At 34.7% G+C, this 21,016-nt stretch overlaps 4 protein-coding genes and 1 long non-coding RNA gene across 11 annotated transcripts; 3 read left to right on the top strand and 2 right to left on the bottom strand.

Annotated features, from left to right (window-relative positions):
* Positions 1–1,567: 1,567 nt before the first annotated feature.
* On the bottom strand, positions 1,568–9,158 carry LOC116337286 (major facilitator superfamily domain-containing protein 12-like). 7 transcript variants are annotated; one of them, XM_031761717.1, is made up of 6 exons: positions 9,009–9,158; positions 3,281–3,792; positions 2,891–3,216; positions 2,498–2,824; positions 2,022–2,434; positions 1,568–1,842 (listed from the first exon to the last, which is right to left on the bottom strand). In XM_031761717.1, exons 2-6 carry the CDS (start codon positions 3,714–3,716, stop codon positions 1,701–1,703), a joined length of 1,644 nt encoding a protein of 547 aa, XP_031617577.1. In that variant the 5' UTR covers positions 3,717–3,792; positions 9,009–9,158; the 3' UTR covers positions 1,568–1,700. The 7 variants fall into 7 exon arrangements, with proteins under 7 accessions (XP_031617577.1, XP_031617576.1, XP_031617579.1 ...); XM_031761716.1 differs by lacking the exon at positions 9,009–9,158 and adding an exon at positions 8,675–8,776; XM_031761719.1 differs by lacking the exon at positions 9,009–9,158 and adding an exon at positions 8,675–8,744 and having other exon boundaries at positions 3,281–3,782.
* LOC116337288 lies at positions 8,551–9,182 on the top strand. Its single transcript, XR_004200797.1, has 2 exons — positions 8,551–8,855; positions 8,937–9,182. It is a non-coding gene; the product is annotated as an uncharacterized LOC116337288 (long non-coding RNA).
* A 1,205-nt stretch (positions 9,183–10,387) lies between these two features.
* LOC116337283 (protein dalmatian) lies at positions 10,388–14,042 on the top strand. Its single transcript, XM_031761711.1, has 4 exons — positions 10,388–12,098; positions 12,167–12,838; positions 12,911–13,087; positions 13,505–14,042. Exons 1-4 carry the CDS (start codon positions 10,584–10,586, stop codon positions 13,586–13,588), a joined length of 2,448 nt encoding a protein of 815 aa, XP_031617571.1. The 5' UTR covers positions 10,388–10,583; the 3' UTR covers positions 13,589–14,042.
* Positions 13,976–16,873, bottom strand: LOC116337285 (protein O-mannosyltransferase 1). The gene is made up of 3 exons (XM_031761712.1): positions 15,263–16,873; positions 14,991–15,195; positions 13,976–14,924 (listed from the first exon to the last, which is right to left on the bottom strand). The coding sequence occupies exons 1-3, from the start codon at positions 16,664–16,666 to the stop codon at positions 14,101–14,103; spliced, it is 2,433 nt and encodes an 810-aa protein (XP_031617572.1). The 5' UTR covers positions 16,667–16,873; the 3' UTR covers positions 13,976–14,100.
* A 335-nt stretch (positions 16,874–17,208) lies between these two features.
* LOC116337128 (nuclear export mediator factor NEMF homolog) lies at positions 17,209–20,884 on the top strand. The gene is made up of 6 exons (XM_031761469.1): positions 17,209–17,377; positions 17,449–17,960; positions 18,028–19,416; positions 19,487–20,435; positions 20,516–20,544; positions 20,606–20,884. The coding sequence occupies exons 1-6, from the start codon at positions 17,322–17,324 to the stop codon at positions 20,773–20,775; spliced, it is 3,105 nt and encodes a 1,034-aa protein (XP_031617329.1). The 5' UTR covers positions 17,209–17,321; the 3' UTR covers positions 20,776–20,884.
* The last annotated feature ends 132 nt before the right edge of the window (positions 20,885–21,016 follow it).

Genomic DNA, 21,016 nt, shown 5'->3' on the forward strand with positions numbered 1-21,016 from the left:
ATACTGTGTATGTTCACAATGCGACCTGAATAAAAACAGTCCTTTGGGGTAGTATTTAGTCTGAGTTGTTGCATGTGAAATTAGCAAAAAATTCATGCATGATTGCACTTAAATTACTTTATTTTGTCACGATTGCGTATCATCGGACACAAACCTGTGAAGTCATCTAAAAATTGTGAATGAATATTTTATAAATATTATTTATCGAGTTTGAGGTTGTATACTTCTTGGCCACTTTCAACATGACAAAAAAACAGAGGCAAACACCCGACAACATGCACATTTATATATGCTTAATTCAAATTGAAACTAAGTAAATATTTTACTATGTTCGATTATCTTTCTTCTTGCCCACCAGAAATGAGTTCCATTTTTCATGCGCCAACCAAATATTTTGATATTATTTACATACACACATCGCACGTAACGAAAACCACAACAATTTTTATACAAGCACGAGACAACGGAACTGGTACCACGCCTTGTTTGCATTTGGCTTTCTCTCCGCTGCATGTGCTTTCGTCGCTATTCCTACCGAATACACAGATAATCGAAGAAGCACCGCCCAAATCCACTGCGTATCGCGACCTAATTTATAAATATGTACTTGGGATTATATTCTCGTTATTATACCGAATATATCGCAACGGTTAATAACATTGGATATACTATGCCAATCTTTTAAGAAGAATATACAAATTGATTGTTTTTTTTTGCACGAGAGAAAAAATGCTTCAAATACATTTTAATTTTATTTTATTATTTATGACACAATTTACGGATTATTTTGTAGTTTTTTTTATGTATTCATCAAAGAACATATAGCATTGTAATGTATTTAGGATTTATTATCAGAACAATACTCGATATTAATTTTTTTTTCGTTTTATCAGAAGTGCAGATTTTAAAATTGGTAAAAATGTAAAAAAAAATTACTAAAAATTCGAAGTTATTCTTTATTTTTCATTGAATTTTCCTCAAATTTGTTTAGCTTATGTATTTTGATAAGAAAATAGGATTCACAAGTTTTTACAGTGATAACACCACAGCAAATATACATTTTGGGAAGAGATCTAATGAATTTCGACTCAAGAAAATGCAATAAATCAATGTTTGTTGTAATTTAATCACAGTAAAAACACGTGAATCTTTTTTCTTAACGAAATACATAATTGAAGAAATTCCAAATAAATATAGGGATACCTCCCATACAACATTTTCGATTTTTTCGTCGAAATTCCTTCAAACTTTCAGAACATTTTTTTTTGTAGAAAAAATAACCCGTGCAAAGTTACACATCACTATGATATTATACATTATTTACTTACACTTAGTACCAATTGACACAACATTTTTTATTATAAAAGAATTAACCAAAATTTATACACAAAAAATAAAACACAAGGAAAAAACATGTATTTTTTTCTTCTTCTCTGTCTTTTTCTTATGAATATATTTTATTTCTTTATAGAATTGATAACTACTTATTTATTTATCATATATAATTTATAATTAGGAAAATTGTATATTTTTCATTTTGTATGAATATTTATCTTTTTTTGAACACCCGTCCAACAAATATTTACAATAAAACTCAAACTCTATTTGAAATATAACTATAGAATTTATAGACGCTAATATAATTTGACATGATAGGATTACATTAAATTTGCTACAATAATTTAGCAAATAAATATAAATTAAATTGAACGGACGGGAGCACGCCGACGATAAAAGAACAATGTGAATAATGTAAGTACACCCAGAATAGCAGCTCCACCACATGCACGAGCCAACACGTTTTTATAGTAATCGGGACAAGTTGCTCGGTCTTTACATTTACTGGAAATAGATAAGAAATATCGAAATGAGAATATCCTAAAAAAAATCGCAAGATATTTTTCAAAAGAAGTATGAAACATAATTCAATAAAATAATGTGACTCAAAGTTAAAAAAAAATAGCTAACTGCTTAAAATCGTTAGAAATTAATGCAATCAATCGAACCATTTCCACACTTACAATGATTCAATGACCAAAACGGCAACACCTGTAATCAATTTATCGGCAAATGTAACGGCTGAATAAATGAATCCACTCTGTTCTGCATGCTTGCCAATCATATTAGCAATTAGACATAAGCTGGATATCATCGTAATGGAACTGCCGGCACCAAATAACGTTGCGATGCTATACAGACGTGCGTTGGACAATTTGATTGAAATACTTGTTTCGACAAGAAAACAACCAAAAATGCAGGCCAATGAACCCAACAAATACAATGACTTATGACCGAGCACATGATGTGATTTATCCATCAAAAGTGACGATACAAACGATGCCAAATATTGAACCATGGGCACAATGGCAATGTGTTCAACTTCATGTCTTGTGTCAATGCGTTCCGTAAGACCCGGCACTTTTGATATTTGTACCTAAGGGGATAATCGAAAATAATCAACAAATAATAATAACGTAATAATATATAATATTTGTACCAGTCGATCGTTCAACCACAATGGAATGTAAACTAATGCTGTCGTAGTAAAAATTCGCGAAAAAACGTAAAGCAATCCATTTTGATAAATTTTTATAGATTTGAAAAAATTTTTGGGGCGACGTTGAGGTGGTGCATGCATTGTTATGGGTTGTCCATCAGGATCGTTTGAATCGCTTAGTCGCCGATACGATGAACGCGATTCTAGTGATGCTCGACGGTTATTGTATGCTTGCAATCGACGTAAACCATAACCACTGAATGTTAGTGAAAATTGAAACACAACCGTCGTACACAAACCAATAAATGTAAGAATCAATGAAATATCCTGGTGAAGAAGAAATAAATAAAAACCTACAATATTAGTTATTAAAAATCGCAGTTTGTTACTCACTCGAAAGCGGTACGCATCTTTTTCGGTGATTTTTGCTTCATCCGATGTACGGTTTGAACGTAATACGACCCATGTGACAATGAATACAATCACATTGGCTATAACCGATGCCGAATAACGCACTGACGTCAATTGAGTTCGATCTTTTTGTGTACGCGCCATTTCCGGAATAATAGCCAAATGTGAAACCTGTACAATTGGCCAACCGATTTGGAATAATAGAATGACAACCGAAAAGTAAAGCACATGCCACCACGATGGCCATACACTGCACATTGGGCACAGCGAAAATATCATCGGAAATGTGATAAATACGAGAAACGTTCCTGTGAAATAGATTAAAATATGAACATTTCAATTCGTTATGAGATTCACATTTTTTTATCTTACCAAATATATGCCATCTTTGTTTAGTCCCAAATTTATCCACCAAAAACCCAACGATCGGGGTGGCTAACGCATCGCCAACTTGACCCAACATCATCATTGCGCCCGACTCTGTGCCGGACATTCGTAGTGCACCTTTCATAAACAACAATAAGTAGCTAAACCATACACCAGCACAGAGATCATTGAATATATGACCAAAACCAAAACCAATTTTTGACCACGTTGAAATTGTCGATACCATTTGATCGGAACTTGATTGAATTGTAGACGTTGACAGAACGGATTGTGATATTAACGGTGCCGTTTCGATTCGATGCAATGGTGGTGTACTTGGACGTATATTATCGAAATTATGCGTTGAAGTTCTTCGAAGGATAGCACCGTAACCAGAGTTTTGATTGTCCTGTACTATTGCCGCTGATTCGTTTTGAGACATATTTACTAATCCTCGGGGTACTTGGCACTGTCGTGACGATTTGTTTTTAGTGCTGCTAAGCGTGGGCTGGAAAAACCTATGTAAATTACTTATAAACGAGTGAGACTCAAACATGCGCTTCTTCTTCAAACAATTGACGTGTTTGAAATGTCAAATTGAACATTGCTGTCAACTTAACCATAAAAAAATTTGTTTGTGCAATCTTCTATAGTTCATAATTCAAATTAAACAAGAAATTGAAATCTATACAAATATAATAACTAAACTAAAAATTAGAAAGAAAATGAAAAATTATTTTTGAACATAGCTATTTCAACTAAACATTTTTTTCAGTTTCTGTCGGCTTGTTATCTATCAGCTAAACGTTCAACTTGGTTCAATATTATCACAATAAAAAAATAAAGAGTCTTACGGGAGTAAGACGAACTTTTCCGCGCGGTGGTAGTTGCGTATTTTATTAGGCTAGTTCAAAATAATACTTGTTTGATTTTTCAAGCCTTTCAAGCGGCGTAAAGTTCGAGACCAAAAGATGTGTTCGGCATCGAAATATTCTTTAATTTACTACCAGCAGAAGTAGTCGCAAAAGATTTTTCACACTTTCATGATGAACCCATTTGTACGAAATTTGAAAGTATTCTATTTTCTAACACTTTTCATAACTAAAGTCACAAAAAATTTGGATTTTTGTATGGGAGCCATGTCTGTATGCTACCTTAATGGTGTGAAACTTTGCACAGGTTATTTTTTTCACAAGAAAAATAACATTCGGAGGGTTTGGAGAAATTTAAACCAAAATTAAGAGTACCTCCCATACAAAATATTCGTTTTTGATGGGAGGTACCCCTAATTTTGATTGAAATCTCTTCAAACTTTCAGAATGTTATTTTTTTTTGTATAAAAAATAAGCGGTGCAAAGTTTCACGTCATTAAGGTAGCATATAGGCATGGCTTCCATACAAAAATTCAATTTTTTTGCGGTTTTTTCAAGGAAACTGTATCAAAAATTGATTGTATCTCAAAACTACCTCGGATTCGGTTTTCTCGTGCAAAAAAACCCCCGAATACATATTTTTGAGGGTTTAAGTCTACATTAAGTATGACTTTTGGACGAAAATTGGACTCTTTTTCATAGGTATCACTCCAGGCATGACATTTCTTTCCATCAACCAAAGTCGCTCAAAATCTAATGATTTCTATTCCTCGCGACCCCCAATCATCCTGTACAGTCAGATTTTAAATAACTTTTCTGGGGGTTGAGATAATCGATGGACAAATTTTGCGTACGGCGGACAACGTGCAATACTTTCCCCTTACACACTAGGTGTGTGCGGAAAAGTAAAATGTGTTTTTGTCGGTCGTTGTCGGCTCGAAAAAATATTGTTTTCCTACTTTCATAAATTACTTAATATTGTCATCAATGTAATTATGATTATTTTTCACTTTTCACATTTGTTTCATATTTTAAACATCAACTAAATTTTCTAATTGTAGTAAACCTAGGGGCGTATTACTGATTAAGTTTTTACACATTTGCATAAAATTTGCAAGTTTAAACGAGTTTCAATGAGTTTCAAATGTTTAGTACAAGTAATGGCCAGTATAGGTGAGTTTTGCTAAGTTTTGATATCTGTATTACCGACGATGAATGACAATCTAGATGACAATTTATGAATTCGGACTCTTTTTAAAATCGGTTTATTTTCGAAGTTTTATCGAACCATTTTTGCTAGGGGCGCATTACTGATTAAGTTTTTACAAGTTTACATAAAATGTCAACCTTTCCACGAGTTTTATCCTTTTTTCACGCTTCACAGACCCAGTTTTTGATGTTATGAATGTATGAAACTGGCCGCCATGTTTGTTCGGTCTGTTTTTCTGTCAAATGAAAAACGCCAAAAAAACAAATCAAATTCAAAAAAAGAGCCCGATTTAAAGAAAAAAGATATTTAATAGGATATTTATGTTCAGATACTATACTACTTTTAACTATTTTTAACTTATTTTATTTATAATTGACGAATATATATTCTTCTTTTTTTCCTTTTGTTAATTTTTATATTTCTTTAATTTCTATTTAGAAACAACTTGTGTTATTCTTCTAGTTATTCAAGTATGTTGTATTGTCAAGTTATTTCTAGATAGAAATGAAAGATATATAGAAATTAAAAAAAAAGAAAAATATAAATTCATTCGTCAAATAAATTGATACTAAAATATAATATTTGAACATAAATCAAATATGTTTTTTCCAAAATCGGGCTCTTTTTTTGAATTCAGTCTGTTTTTTTGGCGTTTATTATTTGACAGAAAAACAGAACGAACGAATATGGCGGCGAGTTTCATTCATGATTTATGGTGCAAGTATGGTGAGTATTTGCAAGTTATTTCAAGTTTACGAAAGTTTTGAATATTTAAAACAAGTTAAAGTACAAAATGTCTGAGTAAACAAGTAGTAATACGCCCCTAGTAGTAAACATATGACATAATTTTTGTGGAGGTTTCAGTTTTATAGCTCGCCTGATGATGGAAACATTATTTCCGGAAACGTTAGCATTTTATAAATAAAATAACGTTAAATTTGTATCAGAATAAGAAGTTTTCTTCACGTATTTTTTCACGAGAGATGAGCAAAGTCAATAAGATTGTATTGTGAAGTCACATATCTTACAGAAAAACGCCATCTGTGTAAAACAGGCTTACTACAATGTAAAAGTATAGCGAGGGGAAGGAGATGAAGAAGAAGGGGAAACAGATATATGTTTGATTTACATTGTAGTCAGCGTGTTTTACGTAGATGGTGTTATAAGTATCTGTCCAAATTGCGCTTGCCCTTTGTTTTTTCATTCCTACTTTCGTTGAAATTCTATAAATTGATGATGACAAAATAAAAAAGGGTGAACCACATGTGACCTGGTCACATGTGATCTAGAAGTTGGGCACAAATGGGGTTAATATGCACACAAAAAAGACCTAACCTCAATATGAGACGATTTGACATAAAACTCAGTTTATCCGAAGTCTCATTTATCTAAATATATAAAAGCGAATGTATGTATGTATGTATGTCTGTGTGTTCCGGGCTGGCGCCCAAACGCCTCAACCGATCCGAATAAAAGTGGTACCGTTAGAAAGGTCTCGTTTTCAACTGTCTTTTCTGCTGCTATATGGCATGCTTATATGAAACTCTCGGAGACTCGGTATAACGCACAAAAAAATTGAAAAAAAAAATTGTTTACTCGAATTTATCCAAAAATAAATGAGACTTCGGATAAACTGAATTTTATGTCAAATCGTCTCATTTTGAGGTTAGGTGTTTTTTCAGTGTGTATTTTCTCAGAGATTGATGTCTGTAAACGGACTCATTAATTGTTGGAATCGGTTGAAAAATGAACACCCCTCAAAGACATGTTTTCTGGGTGTTTTAGGGGCCAGGGAACACGAATCTAGCATTTTTTCGATGTCCGAATGTATGTGCTTACCATATACGCAAAAATTTGTTAACACGATTACTTTCAAACAAGAAAAGTAATTCAAAATCTGACTTCACAGGATGATTGGGAGTGCCGAGGAATAGAAACCATTAGATTTTGAGCGACTTTGGTTGATAGAGTGACGTGTCATGTCTGGTGTGATGCCCATTGGCATCCATGGAGAAAATTCAATTTTTCTTCCAAAAGTGATATTTAATGTATTCTTAAACACTCAAAAATATGTATTGGGGGGTTTTTGGGTATGAGAAAACCGAATATGACGTTAGTTTTGCGATACAAATAATTTTGGACACACTTTTTATACAAAAATTTCAAAAAATTGAATTTTTGTATGGAAGCCATGTCTGTATGATATCGTAATGAGCTGAAACTTTGCACCGCTTATTTTTTTCACACAAAAATAATATACCGAGAGTTTGAAGTAATTTCAATGCATATTAGGGGTACCTAAAAACCGAAAATTTTGTATGGAAGGTACCACTTAATTGTATTTAAATTTCTTCAAACTTTCAGAATTTTAGCTTTTTGTGCAAATTTTCACATGATTACGATATCATACAGGTCTTGAAAAGTCTATCAAAAATGATTTGTATCGCAAAACTTATATCAGATTCAGTTTTCTCATGAATTCATATTTACGGTAAAAGATACGTAATAAATGCATGTTGTGGATCACAGTGCGGAAAAGTTCATCTTACGGATGTAAGACATTTTATTTCTCTTTGTTTTAATTAAATAAATATCTAGGGGCTTTCATCTATTCGTTCATACAAATTTTATTCACGTCCTATTCATCATATATATACGATTAAAATTTCTCGCCTATACCAGTGAATAAGATGTATGTGTGATTTTGCAACATAGTTCACTATTTACAGTATAAATCGTAAACATTTGAAGATAAAGGCATATGATACATACCACAAATATAAAAAAATATCAATGAAACAGATGAAAAAAACTTTCAAAAGTTCGTATGTAGTGAATTAATGTCAGTCTCTGGACAAAAAAAACTATATTATAACAAAATGATGTATAGTACACTGTACAGTTTGTGTGTTCCAAGTTACTAAACTGGCATGTTGATTTGTGAGCGAACGAACGTTTGTTTCACTAAACATCACTCACTTTAATTCGACATAGATCGGCATTTCTCTGTAAGATTCGTTGCTGATACACAAGTACAATCACAAGCGTCGAAAGAACCGTGTAAAAGAACGTATCGGACGAGGAGAGCGAATGAAAGAGAGCAAAATACACAAATACATACAAATGTCGCTTTCGTTGTTAATATATTAATTTCGTTGTTAATTATTTTTTGATTTAGTTCTCTGTGAGTTTGATAACAACCGATTCGACGAACAATACACTTTATTTTCAGCGGAAAATGATTTCAAGTACAATAACCGCGGCAAAAGTGATTGTGTCAGATGACAAAATTTTATATTATTGATATTGCATTCTGACCTTCGCTATTTATTTCACACTCAATGAATATGTTCATAAATAATGATACGATGATCAACGGATGAAAAGGCTTTTATCACTATTTAACGAATGAAAACACTTATCACCATATTTAATTGTAAATCAAACTAGAATCGTATCGGAGAAGAAATTATGCAACAAATTCAATGTGTCATTAACAGTAAGAATACAATCTGATTTCATCAGACATGCAGTAATGATGATTCAAAATACATTTTCAATTTATCTTTTTATTTCACAGATTGAGAACAGACGATTGTTTATTTTATTTTTTCGAAATAAATGTGCGTATGTAAAACAGATTTTTTTTCACCAGATAATTAGAGTGACAAGTAAGGCTAATGAACCACGATGAATCCATAGTAATGTTTGGATACGTGTGTACGTAAACAGTGGACAACACTGAAAATACGAAGAATGTTCAAAGACAAGACTGCATTAACTAAGGTTGTTCTGTATTTTATTAAATATGTGCCGCAAATTGTAACATAATCTATGTTCATTTTCGATTCTCCTACGTCATGTTTAGCTTTAAATTGGATTAATATCGGACATAGAGAAAAACATTAAGATTTACTACTACATTTTTAAGAAACGTCAAAGCACAACCACTATTGTGTTTTTTCCCACTCATTTTTTTTATTCAATTGTCAATGTGTATGCTGCGCGCATGTATAGAAGGATCTTTTACTCATGGTCAGAGAGAAAAAACACAACAGTTGTTTTGTTTTGAAGTTTCTCAAAAATGTAGTAATAAATCTTAATGTTTTTCTGTATGTGCGCTGGTTCATCAAAATGAATTTAGCGTTTCAAAACTTTGCATTGTGTTGACAGTTCATATTATTGACAACAGAGTGAGCCCAATTCCGAATATACAAAACCTTTATCAGAGAAGCAGCTTTTTATGAAGAAATTTTTAAATGAAACAAATTCAGAGGATGTTTTATAATGCTTCCATTCATAAGGCAGAAAATTACGGGCAATTTTCCGTTACGCATAATAAGAATATTACTTCCACTATCCCCGCTGATTTTTTCCATGGTATGGTGTAGGGAACTGGCGAATTATGACTAATCTAATATTTTTTTGTATAATACCGTAATGATGTGTAACTTTGCACGGGCTATTTTTTCTACAATTTTTTTTATATATTTATATTTTGTCTACATTTTTGGTGATTTTTTAAGAATTTGAAATCTGTTTGAAAAGTGTACCAAAAATGTGTTGTATTGCAAAACTAACATCTTATTCAGTTTTCTTGTGTCAAAAAATCCCATTTGATCTTATTTACAATAACAAAAGTTTGAATACATAAAGCAAGCCGAAAACGCTTATTATTACTATGCATCTGCCCGTTCAGTGCATACAGCGACACCTCTTGGATCAATTTGTATTTAGTATGTTTAGTGCGTAAATTACGCTGTTGTGAAATAAACAAACACTTCTTTTTTCTGTGTTGAAAAAAGTTCTTTTTTTATTTAATTAAGTTTAAAAACTGTATTACAAAGATCAAAAAAATGAAATGTACATTTTAAATTAAAAAAATGAAATGTACATTTTAAATTTAAAAAATGTCACATAAAAACTCAATCGGTTGTATCCGCAACGGAACTTTTCAAACGGTTCACATTCAAAACTCGAAAGTCTCGTAGTGTTTGACAGTTCTCATATTTTTTCTCTCTTCCAATGCAGCCATTGGTATAATTGAACGCAATATTTGTTTGTGTATAGATGGAGAAACATAAGTTCACAAATGCGTAAAAAAAAACATTCCGAAAAATTTGCGAACAAGTGAAAGTTTAAATAATGAAATATTGATAAAAGATTCGATAAAAAGTGAAGATTGAATAAAATTTGAAGAAAATTCTGTAAAAATAATTGGTAAAAGATGGGTCGAAAAGCAAAAGAAGCGGCAACAAAAAAAATTGGCGAGTGGACGAATAGTCGACGCAATATGTCAAAAACAACAACAAAGAATGAAAATACCAACGCATCAAATGAAAGTCGTACACCACTCCAAACACAATCCCAAAGCGATCTAAATGCCATGAAAAATTGTAGCGTTCGCTTAGAAAAAATTCGAATGGATCCAAAAATAACTGATACCGTAATTAAAACACCGGTAAAGAAAATTCCAGCTACTCATGTTATGACCAAGGACAAGGCAGCTAAACAACAAAATGTATACGATTATTCATTTGATGGAGAGGATACACCAGGGCCGATGAAGGAAATCGAAGACCAAATGAAAGATTTATTCGATAAATTGGCCAAAGATAATATTATCGAAGTGAAAAAGTATCGCCCGAAAAATGTGAAGAAAACAAAAACCGATGAAAAAAATCCGGTTAAGAAGGCAGTCACACAAAAGCGACGCCGTGATAAACAGCCAGTTGATGTTGAACCACCACAAAAGAAACCTAATCTTAAACGTAAAGTGGTTAATGTTCCGATCAAATCAACGGCCAATCCAACTGTTGTACCTTCAAAAGGTAGCGGTGATGATGTACGTGGACAAGTGAACGCAATCAACACTGTGAATGCAAAACTACGAAATCCAAATCTTCAACGTTTACAGTCCACACCAAAAACATCAACACCACTTGGCACAAAAGCAAATGCAATGGGAAAACAAAATAATGGCTCATTAAATTCGATATTTTTTGAAAATGCATCGCCACTTGTGGGCCGATCGACTCGAGGTAATATCCAGAAACAACGTTTACAGTTGTCAGCCATTAATGACAGTCAAGAAAATGTGCCAAAAACGGGCCAGAATGAAGACAATGAAAACGTACCACAGTACAACTACAACGATGATAATGATTTTGATGTTGGTAACAATGGCGTGAACGAACCAGATCATGATGTTGACAAGGAAAATTCATTGGATCGCCCAAGTACCAGTGCACAAAGTCGACCCACTAACAGTTCAGTCGCTTCACATTTGTGGGATCAACCAAGCACAAGTGCGGCTGCATTACGGTCATTGGACAAACCGGCAAATAGTGCATCAATTGATAAAAATCAGCCTGGAACTAGTTCGGGCATTTTACGATCACTGGATCGTCCAACCACCAGTTCGGCATCTACATCAAATGAATGGGATCAACCAAGCACAAGTGCGGCTGCTTTACGATTATTGGACAAACCGGGAAAGAGTGCATCAATTGATAAAAATCAACCTGGAACCAGTTCGGGCATTTTACGACCACTGAATCGTCCGAGCACCAGTTCGGCATCTACATCAAATGGATGGTATCAGCCAAGTATAAGTGCACAAGCTGCACGAACTCCACTCAAAAATAGCAATGACAACAGCGTTTTCGAAATATCAAGCGAATACAACATTTTTTCACCAACCAAACGTCGTGTTTATGGCCGCAGCCCATTGAAAAATATCGTAAGTATTTTCAGTGCATCGTAAAATTATGTTTAACTTACTAAAATATCATTTTTTTCATGTTTCAGACGAGTGAAGTGAACAACACAAATTCACCAAGTTTTGAATCGGTAAAATCGACAACATCGGCAGCGCGAAGTTTTGGTGTACTTCCCAAATCGACATTGAATTCAATTCAAACAAGTGTCAACTCAACAAAAGACTCTAGCGTTACACTCCCAGAAGCATCATATTTTTCATCGCGACGTGCCGCTCAAGTGTTCGATCGAAATGTTGACAGCCACAGTTTTGCCGACGATTGTTTTGGTTTTGACGATGATGATGAAGAAGAAATTATCAATGAAACTACAAACAAAGAATCGGAATGTGCCAAAACCACAACCAACACCACCGCCGGCTCAAAGTCAGAAGCTGAAAAGTCGGCACTCGATGAAATTCGCGCAAAATTAAAACGTTTTCTGCACAAACCAGATGTCGACAAAGATGAAAGCATAAAAAAGACAAAAGTCACAAGCAAACAAGCCACAGCCGATAAAACTAAAGCGAAACATGTCAGAAGCCCAGCAAAGAGTCCAGCTAAAGTGGTAAAAAGTCCAGTAAAGCAGAAACGAAATGTTGTCTTTGGCGATACTGGCGCTATACAAAAAGACATTCGAACCGCATTCGCGGTCAAACCAAGTGATAAACGCAAAAAAGACAACTCCAAAGATCCAGTAACCTTATTCGAAGAGGTTGATACGGTAAGCTTAACATTTTAGATAACATTTTGTGTCAATTATTTTACATGACATTTTTTTGGGTTTTTTCAATAGGTTCAAGACAGACGACGAAGTTACAGTCGCCCACAAAGACAGCGCAAACGACGAATCTCAATTGAATCGGAAGAATCGGAAGAAGAGGAACACAGTGACGATGAAGACTTTGACGATATTGGAAAGCCTTCGAAACGGGCCAAGCGTCGCAAGAAAACAACAGAACCAAATCCAAAAGTAAGAATTTTTTATTCAAAGGCAAACAACATTTTCCCCAAATACTAAGAGTACGACTATATTTAGAACGTTTCATTGTTACACAATGACAAGCTACCATTACTTTAATTCACATGATATATTTTATCGGCATGAATAAGATTTTGTAAAGAGAAGCAGCAGAAAGAGCTATTCATCGTTTACATTAAAGTAAAATTCGTTGATTATTTATATAATGAAAACAAGCAATTGTTGTTGTTGTCGCTTCATACTATTCGTGGAACTGACTTCATGCGACAATCAAATTAACTTTCAATATTTACTTTGATTCGGTGGCATAGCTCAGACAATACAGCGGTTGTTCATGATTTTTCTAAGAAAAATCATCAAAGATTAAAACAAATATTAAATATTTACAAATTTTTATTTAATTCACAGGAACTGGAAGAATTGGAAGACTTCGCGCGCCAAACCAATGAGCACTTTGATGAAATCGACAGCTTTGAATTGGTCGTTGAATGAAATGGTTTTCATAGAAAATACAAACACACACAAATGGCTGGCTCAAACATTTAAAATGAATTTGATATCAATATATATTACATTATTATTATGATAAACATGAAACCCTTATAACTCTATATGCATCATAGTTGTCTAGTAGGTTAGTATACATGAATGAAAAAACAAACAAACTTTATAAAGTTTAAAATCTATATTCCATAAACATATCTCCACATTGAATGACATACACGATACCAGTTTGCTCCAGTGCATGACAGTTTATACACAATATAACTTACCATATGTTCTTCGTTTGGTGGTCTGGTATAGCTTACTTACGTTTTTTTTGTTTTGTAAAAAAATAGTCTTTAGTTGCTCATGCATAATCTTTATTCAAAATATCAACTATTTTTTGAGAGCATTCAAATTAAGTACAGAAATATAAAAAAACATTGCATCTTAAAAATCTAAACCATGAGTATTCTTATTTCGTAAATCTCTTTTTTATTATTGTCTTCTAAGAGAGATTCTTAAGAGAGTTCTTTATGTATAATAAAATCCCATGTATCTTTCCATCTGAGTGCGATTATATCGTCAGCCGTAACGGAGTGACCGTCAATTTGAAGCAGTCCGTATGTAAGTACAGAAAATCGTTGGAAGACATATAAAATACAGATGAACCAACAGCACATTCCAACGCCATAATAATAGCACATTTTCTCCGATCGAAAGAGTTGACGAATTACATAAAATATATGCTCAAACATAAAACACAATAACATAATCTTAAAGACTAAAGCCGGCAAATAATTGTGTAAAAATAAAGTTCGTTCGACAAAAAAGTACGGCAAAAAGTGAAGAAGATAGCCAGCAAATAGAACTTCACCGCACCGACAAAACTGTAACCAAGTTCGTTCGTCAATGTCATAGCAATGTCTACGTCGTCGTAGTAAATAAATACAGAGTAATATGCAGTAGAGTGATATAGCCGCTACACCCGAATACCATGTCGCAACATTGCCAAGCAAATGAATTTGTGCATTTGAATTTTTATCCACCCAGTATGCAATTCCTTTCGTCAAGAATGGCCAATCCAACGGACTCGAACTGTACATATGTGTTTGTACGGCTTCTGATGCCGATGGCCAAAGCATTTTGAATTGAATTTCCATAAACTTTTCCAGAAATGTTAGGCTCGTCGGTTTGGTTGGAATCATTTCGGCGCGCACCATTTGCCGTTCACGTTCACGTTGATCGGCCGTCTTTGTATACCGATGCTCTTCAACATTCCATACACAATCCATGTGCTCCAGATTTCGATCTGCGACTATTTCATGCTGATTAAAACCCCAATCTATATACGAAAAATTTAATGAGTTTAGAAAGTTACATTTTTTCAACTTTTTTTTTTATTTATAACCTGGTAATTGACGTCCACTGAAACGTAATGCAGCTCCGGTTGCAACATGAATTAAACGAACATGTGATTTAATGGTATGCCAATCGTTGCCCTCGCTTGCTTTATTCAAAATATCGACTTTCCATAGATTTTGTGCCGCCATTGATATGTTGTAATCAATGTAACAGGAAACTTCTTGACTTTGTGGTGTCACCGCCGCTGCTACCTGTAAAGTGTGAAAGAAAATACAATGCATTTTTTTTTGTTCGGCTGAAGAAAATGTGACGACATACATCGTGTGAGTTAAGCGCTCTTGACGTAATACCATGAATCAGTTGAATTTCATCGCCGTGTTTAATAACATCCACTTCTGTGCTTTCGACCACCAGATCATCTTTGCTAGCCCGCTTCACAATCCACCAATTGTTGACATCTTTAAAACTGTAACACGTCACTTGCTGTTGATGGCTGGAGCCTCTTTTATCGGGATATCGAACGGGGTAAAGGTGAGCATGTGAATGAAGCCAACACGTACGTCCGTGAGTGTGTCGCAATGTTATTTGTGAGCCGTGTGCAACATTAAGCGGTTGTCCTTTTGTAATCGATGCCAATCCACCTTCGAGTGATGCTTGAAATGCGCTCGTCATTGCACTGTCGTGAGGTCCGGCCTTACTCAACACAGCCAAATGAATCCAAAACACCGACAAGTATATGATGATTGGAACAACAACGAATACCAGCGAACGAAAGACCACTTGCAATGCAATCGAAACATTTGTATTTTGATGATTGCCCAACATTTTCCACACTTGCAATAATCCAATGAACATGCCCAATAAACATGAATAAATAGCAACATATTTGATACACAATGCACATGTGAAAAAAATCGCCGAAAAAATGCCATACACCAACATCGACACGATTAAATCGAAACGATCTGGCAGCGAAGTGATTTCGCCGAGTTTGTCATAACAGTCTTGGTATTTTAATAGCAATAAAATTGCAAGAATTGAGAACATCAACAGCATCGGTTCCATGAGAATGAATTGCGATTGGGTGACCAGTGCGTTTTCAATGATGATCAAAATTCCACCCAATGTTGCCGTCCATACACTCAATTTGAGTTGTCGTAGTAACTGGTATACGATTGGCACCAACAGGCTGCCGCACAGGGCCGGAACGAATCGGAGCCAAAAAATTGGCACGTTCTCTGTGTATTGGGCACCAATGTGTGAAAATGTATAATTGCCATTGTATCCAACAAAATTGGCGACCGCTGATATTAGCTGTTTGCCTAGTGGTGGATGTTGATCGAAGAAGAATGTTCGTTTTAAATACAGTGACACATATTTGCCATAGTGTAATTCATCGAAAACAATGTTGTTCGGTTCACTTAATCGATAGAATCGCGTACAAAGCGCTACAACAAACAATGTGATCGATATTAAATCGATTTCGAATGTTAATCGAAATTGATGGGGTATGGCAATTTCTGGTAAAGTTGAGATTTGATCGGCATTTGCTGGTGAATTTTGTTCATTCGGCTGAATATTTTGAATTTTTTGTTCCGAATCACTTTCATTTATGTCAGACGATGATGATTGATCATCGGTGTGTGGCCTAGATTTTTCTGTGATTTTTGACACATTCTTTGAATCACTACGATTTTTTCGCTTTCTCACTTCGGAATCCATGATAATACTAATTGTTCACAAATCACAACTTTTGCCAACCAACAACACCATCAGTGGTCATTATTTTCGAATTAGTAAAATGTATAAATTAAATGCGGACTGGAATGTATGTGATCACTGTGGAATTTTACATTGCGTATTTCTCAATATTTTGGCATTTAACGGTATATGTTCGTGTTGTTGACACTTGTACACATCAAAAAAAAAAAAAAAGAAACTTTTCCATTCTAATCTGTTGACATAAAGCGTAAACCAGTTTTGAATGCAATTGACGGTTGTGACGTAGTAGATAAATTTATTCTAAAAAAAATGTTTTTAGAGATTTTGGTGGATTTTTCTTGAGATTTTAATACAATTTTTTTTTGAAATATGGTTGAAACCACTAAAAATCTAAAAAAACGTCAATTATCTCAGCATATATTCAATTATTGTTGTATTTTTGGTGTAATTCCTTTTGTAAGCACTAGCGCCACCAATTTGACAGCTGAAAAGCATGTGGCATTCTCCATCAAAATGACAGCTTCACATTACGATACTTCGTTCAGTACGTATTATTATTTGGTACAAAGTTATTTTCTTTTATTTGTCATTAAATTGTTCGTCTGTTCTGCAACAAATTTATAGTTCATAAGCGTCCTTTTTGTGTTAAATCATCATGAAGAATCGATTTAATAGTTATGATGTTGCTTGCATCACAGCTGAACTCCAAAAGTAAGTTGATTTTATTCAAATTATGTTGTATTATCAAAAGTGCATTAACATTTTTTTTGCTTGGTTTATAGATTGGTTGGTTTGCGTGTGAATCAAATTTATGACATTGATAACAAAACCTACTTGATAAAATTACAAGATAAAGATGTAAAACAAACGCTTTTGTTTGAATCGGGCATTCGGTTTCATACGACGGCATTTGAATGGCCAAAGAATCCATCACCATCCGGATTTACCATGAAATTGCGTAAGCATTTGAAAAACAAACGTCTCGAAAGCTTACAGCAAATGGGCACCGATCGTATAATTGACTTTCAGTTTGGTATTGGTGATGCCACTTATCATCTGATTTTGGAATTGTATGATCGTGGTAATTTGATTTTGTGCGATCATGAAATGACCATTCTCAACGTATTGCGACCACACACTGAGGGCGAAGAAGTACGTTTTGTTGTCCGGGAAAAATATCCAGAGGCACGTGCACGTGTGAATGCAAATCGACCGAGCGATGAAATCATACGTGAGGTCTTAGGCAATGTGAAATCTGATGATTCTCTCAAACGAATTTTGACACCGATTTTAGGTATTTCTTAAGTTTTACTTTTTTTAATATTTTTTTACTAATTAATTAATTCCAATTGACAAAATAGATTGTGGTCCAACGGTTTTAACTCATGTTCTGATGAAGTATGATCTGGACAATTGCAAGGTGAAAGGTCATGGGAGCGATAAGGTTGCCGTTGAAGAAACACCAGTGAACGAGAATCAAAAGGGCAAAACGAAAAAAGGAAAACAACAAAAAGCTAAAGATAACAACAGTTCGGCGCGGTTCTTTGACGAAACAAAAGATTTTGATACGTTGGTAAAGGCATTGAATGAAGCGAATGACATCATGAAAACTGTTGATCGCAAAGATAATGAACCACATGGATTTATCATTCAAAAAACCGAAATGAAACCATCAAGCACCGAGGGTGCCGAACCGGAAGAATTCCATTATAACGTTGAATATCATCCGTATTTATTTGAACAGAATCGTACGTCCAAATACAAAGAATTTGCCACATTTGATGCGGCTGTCGATGAGTTCTATTCTACAATGGTTGGTCAAAAAATCGATTTGAAAACGTATCAACAGGAATGCGAAGCATTAAAAAAACTATCGAATGTGCGTAAAGATCATGAAAAACGGTTAGAAGAATTGAATAAAGCGCAGCTATTGAATAAACAACGTGCCGAGTTAATCACCCGAAATACGGAATTGATCAATAGCGTGTTGGTGACAATGCGCAGTGTAATTGCCAATCAAATGTCATGGGAGGATATAAAGGAATTTGTTAAAAATGCACAAGCAGCTGGTGACAAGGTGGCAAATAGCATCAAACAATTGAAATTAGAAACAAATCATGTGGCATTGTTACTTACCGATCCCTATGCAGCATTCGATCAATCGGAACCCGATGCGGAAACGGCCGATAGTGATGATTTGCCATCGATGGTGGTGGACATTGATTTGGGTTTGTCGGCTTATGCAAATGCCACTCGTTACTATGATCAAAAACGTAGTGCCGCAGACAAGGAAAATCGTACCATCGAGTCATCGACCAAAGCCTTGAAGAATGCCGAACGAAAAACTCAGGAGCATTTGAAAGAAGTGCGCACCATTTCGAATATTTCCAAGGCACGTAAAGTGTTTTGGTTTGAGAAATTTTATTGGTTCATTAGTACAGAAAATTATTTGGTAATTGGCGGACGAGACCAGCAACAAAATGAATTGATTGTCAAACGATATTTGCGTCCGAATGATATTTACGTGCATGCAGACATACAGGGTGCTTCAAGTGTTGTCATTCGAAATCCGTTTACTGGAAATTCATCCGATCCACAGGCTATCATTCCACCAAAAACACTACTCGAAGCTGGCGCTATGGCCATTTCGTATTCGGTTGCATGGGATGCGAAGGTAACAACAAGCGCATACTGGGTGCGAGCCGAGCAAGTCAGTAAAACCGCACCAACGGGAGAATATCTTGAGACAGGTACGCTCAACTTTTGATGCAACCACGGGACATTTATTTTAATGGATATTTCTTCCACTTTATTATATAGGTAGTTTCATGATAAGAGGAAAAAAGAATTTCTTACCGCCATGCCATTTGATTTTGGGTCTTAGCATTATGTTCAAATTGGAAGAGTCATCGATAGCACGACATGCTGGCGAGCGCTGTGTACGAACCTTTGACACCGATGCACAAAAAAAGTATGAACTTAATGCTGAAAGTGTACAAAGTGAAGATGTTGCAGAAGCGCAACAATCAGATAAAGAGGATACAGCGGCCGCAAATGAAGACAGTGATAGTTCAGATAGCGATGATGACGCAAACCATTTTCCAGATACTCATATCAAAATTGGCGGCCTAAGTACTCAAGTTAGTCAAATAAGTATTGAATCGAGCAAAACTGCGGAAACGGCTGCTGGCAATGACGATGATGAAGAAGAAGGTGCTATTATCCATGCAGCACCTCAGCAATTACCACGCAAAAATCGTGTCATTCAAAAAGCGAAAGGAAAACATAGCGATTCAAAGAAAAAACAACAACAACAACCACAACAACAGAAAATGGAGAAAAATGATAATGTTGGTGAAAATGAAAAATCGAAGTCGGGTTTTAAACGCGGTCAAAAGAGCAAATTAAAAAAAATCAAAGAAAAATACAAGGATCAAGACGAAGAAGAGAAACAAATGCGAATGGAAATTTTGAAGTCGGCCGGCAACAAGAAGCCCAACGAAACAAAGGAAAAAGAAAACGAAAAAGCCGATTCGGAAAATTCAAAACGAAATCCAATGCACCAAAGCGGCAAAAAACCACAATGGGAGAATAAAAGTGCTGAAGCAGCAGCAGCAGGTGATGTCGAAGCTGGCGATGAAGATGAAAATCTTGGTGATGGCAATGATACTGATTTATTAAACTCGTTGACCGGTTGCCCAGTTGATGAAGACGAATTACTCTTTGCACTGCCCGTTGTCGCACCGTATAATGCATTACACAATTACAAGTAAGTTTTGACATCTTGTGGGTAGAATAAAAAAAATCCGTGAATTGACAAGTAATATGATGTTTTTGAAATGATTTCAGGTACAAAGTTAAAATAACACCGGGCACAGGTACTACTTCATATTTTTAGATTTTTTTATATATTTCTTACTAATCAATTCCAATTGACAGGACGACGAGGTAAAACTTCGAAGACCGCATTCGCAATGTTCTTAAAGGAGAAGCTGTGTTCAAACCAAGAAAAAGATCTTATTAAAGCCATTAAACCGGATGCGGCGGCACGAAACATGCCCGGAAAAGTAAAACTTTCAGCACCACAAATGCAACGCTTACGGAATTAAATTCTATAAATTGTTTCTAACAAATAAAAATTCTTTGTGATTTTCCATTTAATTTTTGTTATCGGTGAAAAAGAATAATAATAATAAAAATCAATCTATTAAATCAGAATTGATGTGCATTTTTATGAAACACTGTACAACTCTTTAACAGTATCAAAATATGTGAAAAAATGTACTATTTTTCGAAAGTATGAAAAAGAAATAAATGATGGGCGTTTATCGATGGAGGCCAACTTTCGTA

This window comes from Contarinia nasturtii, unplaced genomic scaffold (assembly GCF_009176525.2).
Source record: "Contarinia nasturtii isolate CC-2019 unplaced genomic scaffold, AAFC_CNas_1.1 Cnas_scaffold_220, whole genome shotgun sequence".
Lineage (NCBI taxonomy): Eukaryota > Metazoa > Arthropoda > Insecta > Diptera > Cecidomyiidae > Contarinia > Contarinia nasturtii.

Bases quoted from the DNA above. Each gene is read 5' to 3' on its own strand.
- LOC116337286 (XM_031761713.1), bottom strand. From the start codon at position 3,830: ATGTTTGAGTCTCACTCGTTTATAAGTAATTTACATAGGTTTTTCCAG. The intron at 3,217-3,280 runs GTAAGATAAAAA...TCTATTTCACAG, and splicing joins ACAAAGATGGCATATATTTG to GAACGTTTCTCGTATTTATC. The intron at 2,435-2,497 runs GTACAAATATTA...TTATCCCCTTAG, and splicing joins TGTGGTTGAACGATCGACTG to GTACAAATATCAAAAGTGCC.
- LOC116337283 (XM_031761711.1), top strand. From the start codon at position 10,584: ATGGGTCGAAAAGCAAAAGAAGCGGCAACAAAAAAAATTGGCGAGTGG. The intron at 12,099-12,166 runs GTAAGTATTTTC...TTCATGTTTCAG, and splicing joins GCAGCCCATTGAAAAATATC to ACGAGTGAAGTGAACAACAC. The intron at 12,839-12,910 runs GTAAGCTTAACA...TTTTTTCAATAG, and splicing joins TATTCGAAGAGGTTGATACG to GTTCAAGACAGACGACGAAG.
- LOC116337285 (XM_031761712.1), bottom strand. From the start codon at position 16,666: ATGGATTCCGAAGTGAGAAAGCGAAAAAATCGTAGTGATTCAAAGAAT. The intron at 15,196-15,262 runs GTATGTCGTCAC...CACACTTTACAG, and splicing joins GAGCGCTTAACTCACACGAT to GTAGCAGCGGCGGTGACACC. The intron at 14,925-14,990 runs GTTATAAATAAA...TTTCGTATATAG, and splicing joins CAGTGGACGTCAATTACCAG to ATTGGGGTTTTAATCAGCAT.
- LOC116337128 (XM_031761469.1), top strand. From the start codon at position 17,322: ATGAAGAATCGATTTAATAGTTATGATGTTGCTTGCATCACAGCTGAA. The intron at 17,378-17,448 runs GTAAGTTGATTT...CTTGGTTTATAG, and splicing joins ATCACAGCTGAACTCCAAAA to ATTGGTTGGTTTGCGTGTGA. The intron at 19,417-19,486 runs GTACGCTCAACT...TTTATTATATAG, and splicing joins GGGAGAATATCTTGAGACAG to GTAGTTTCATGATAAGAGGA.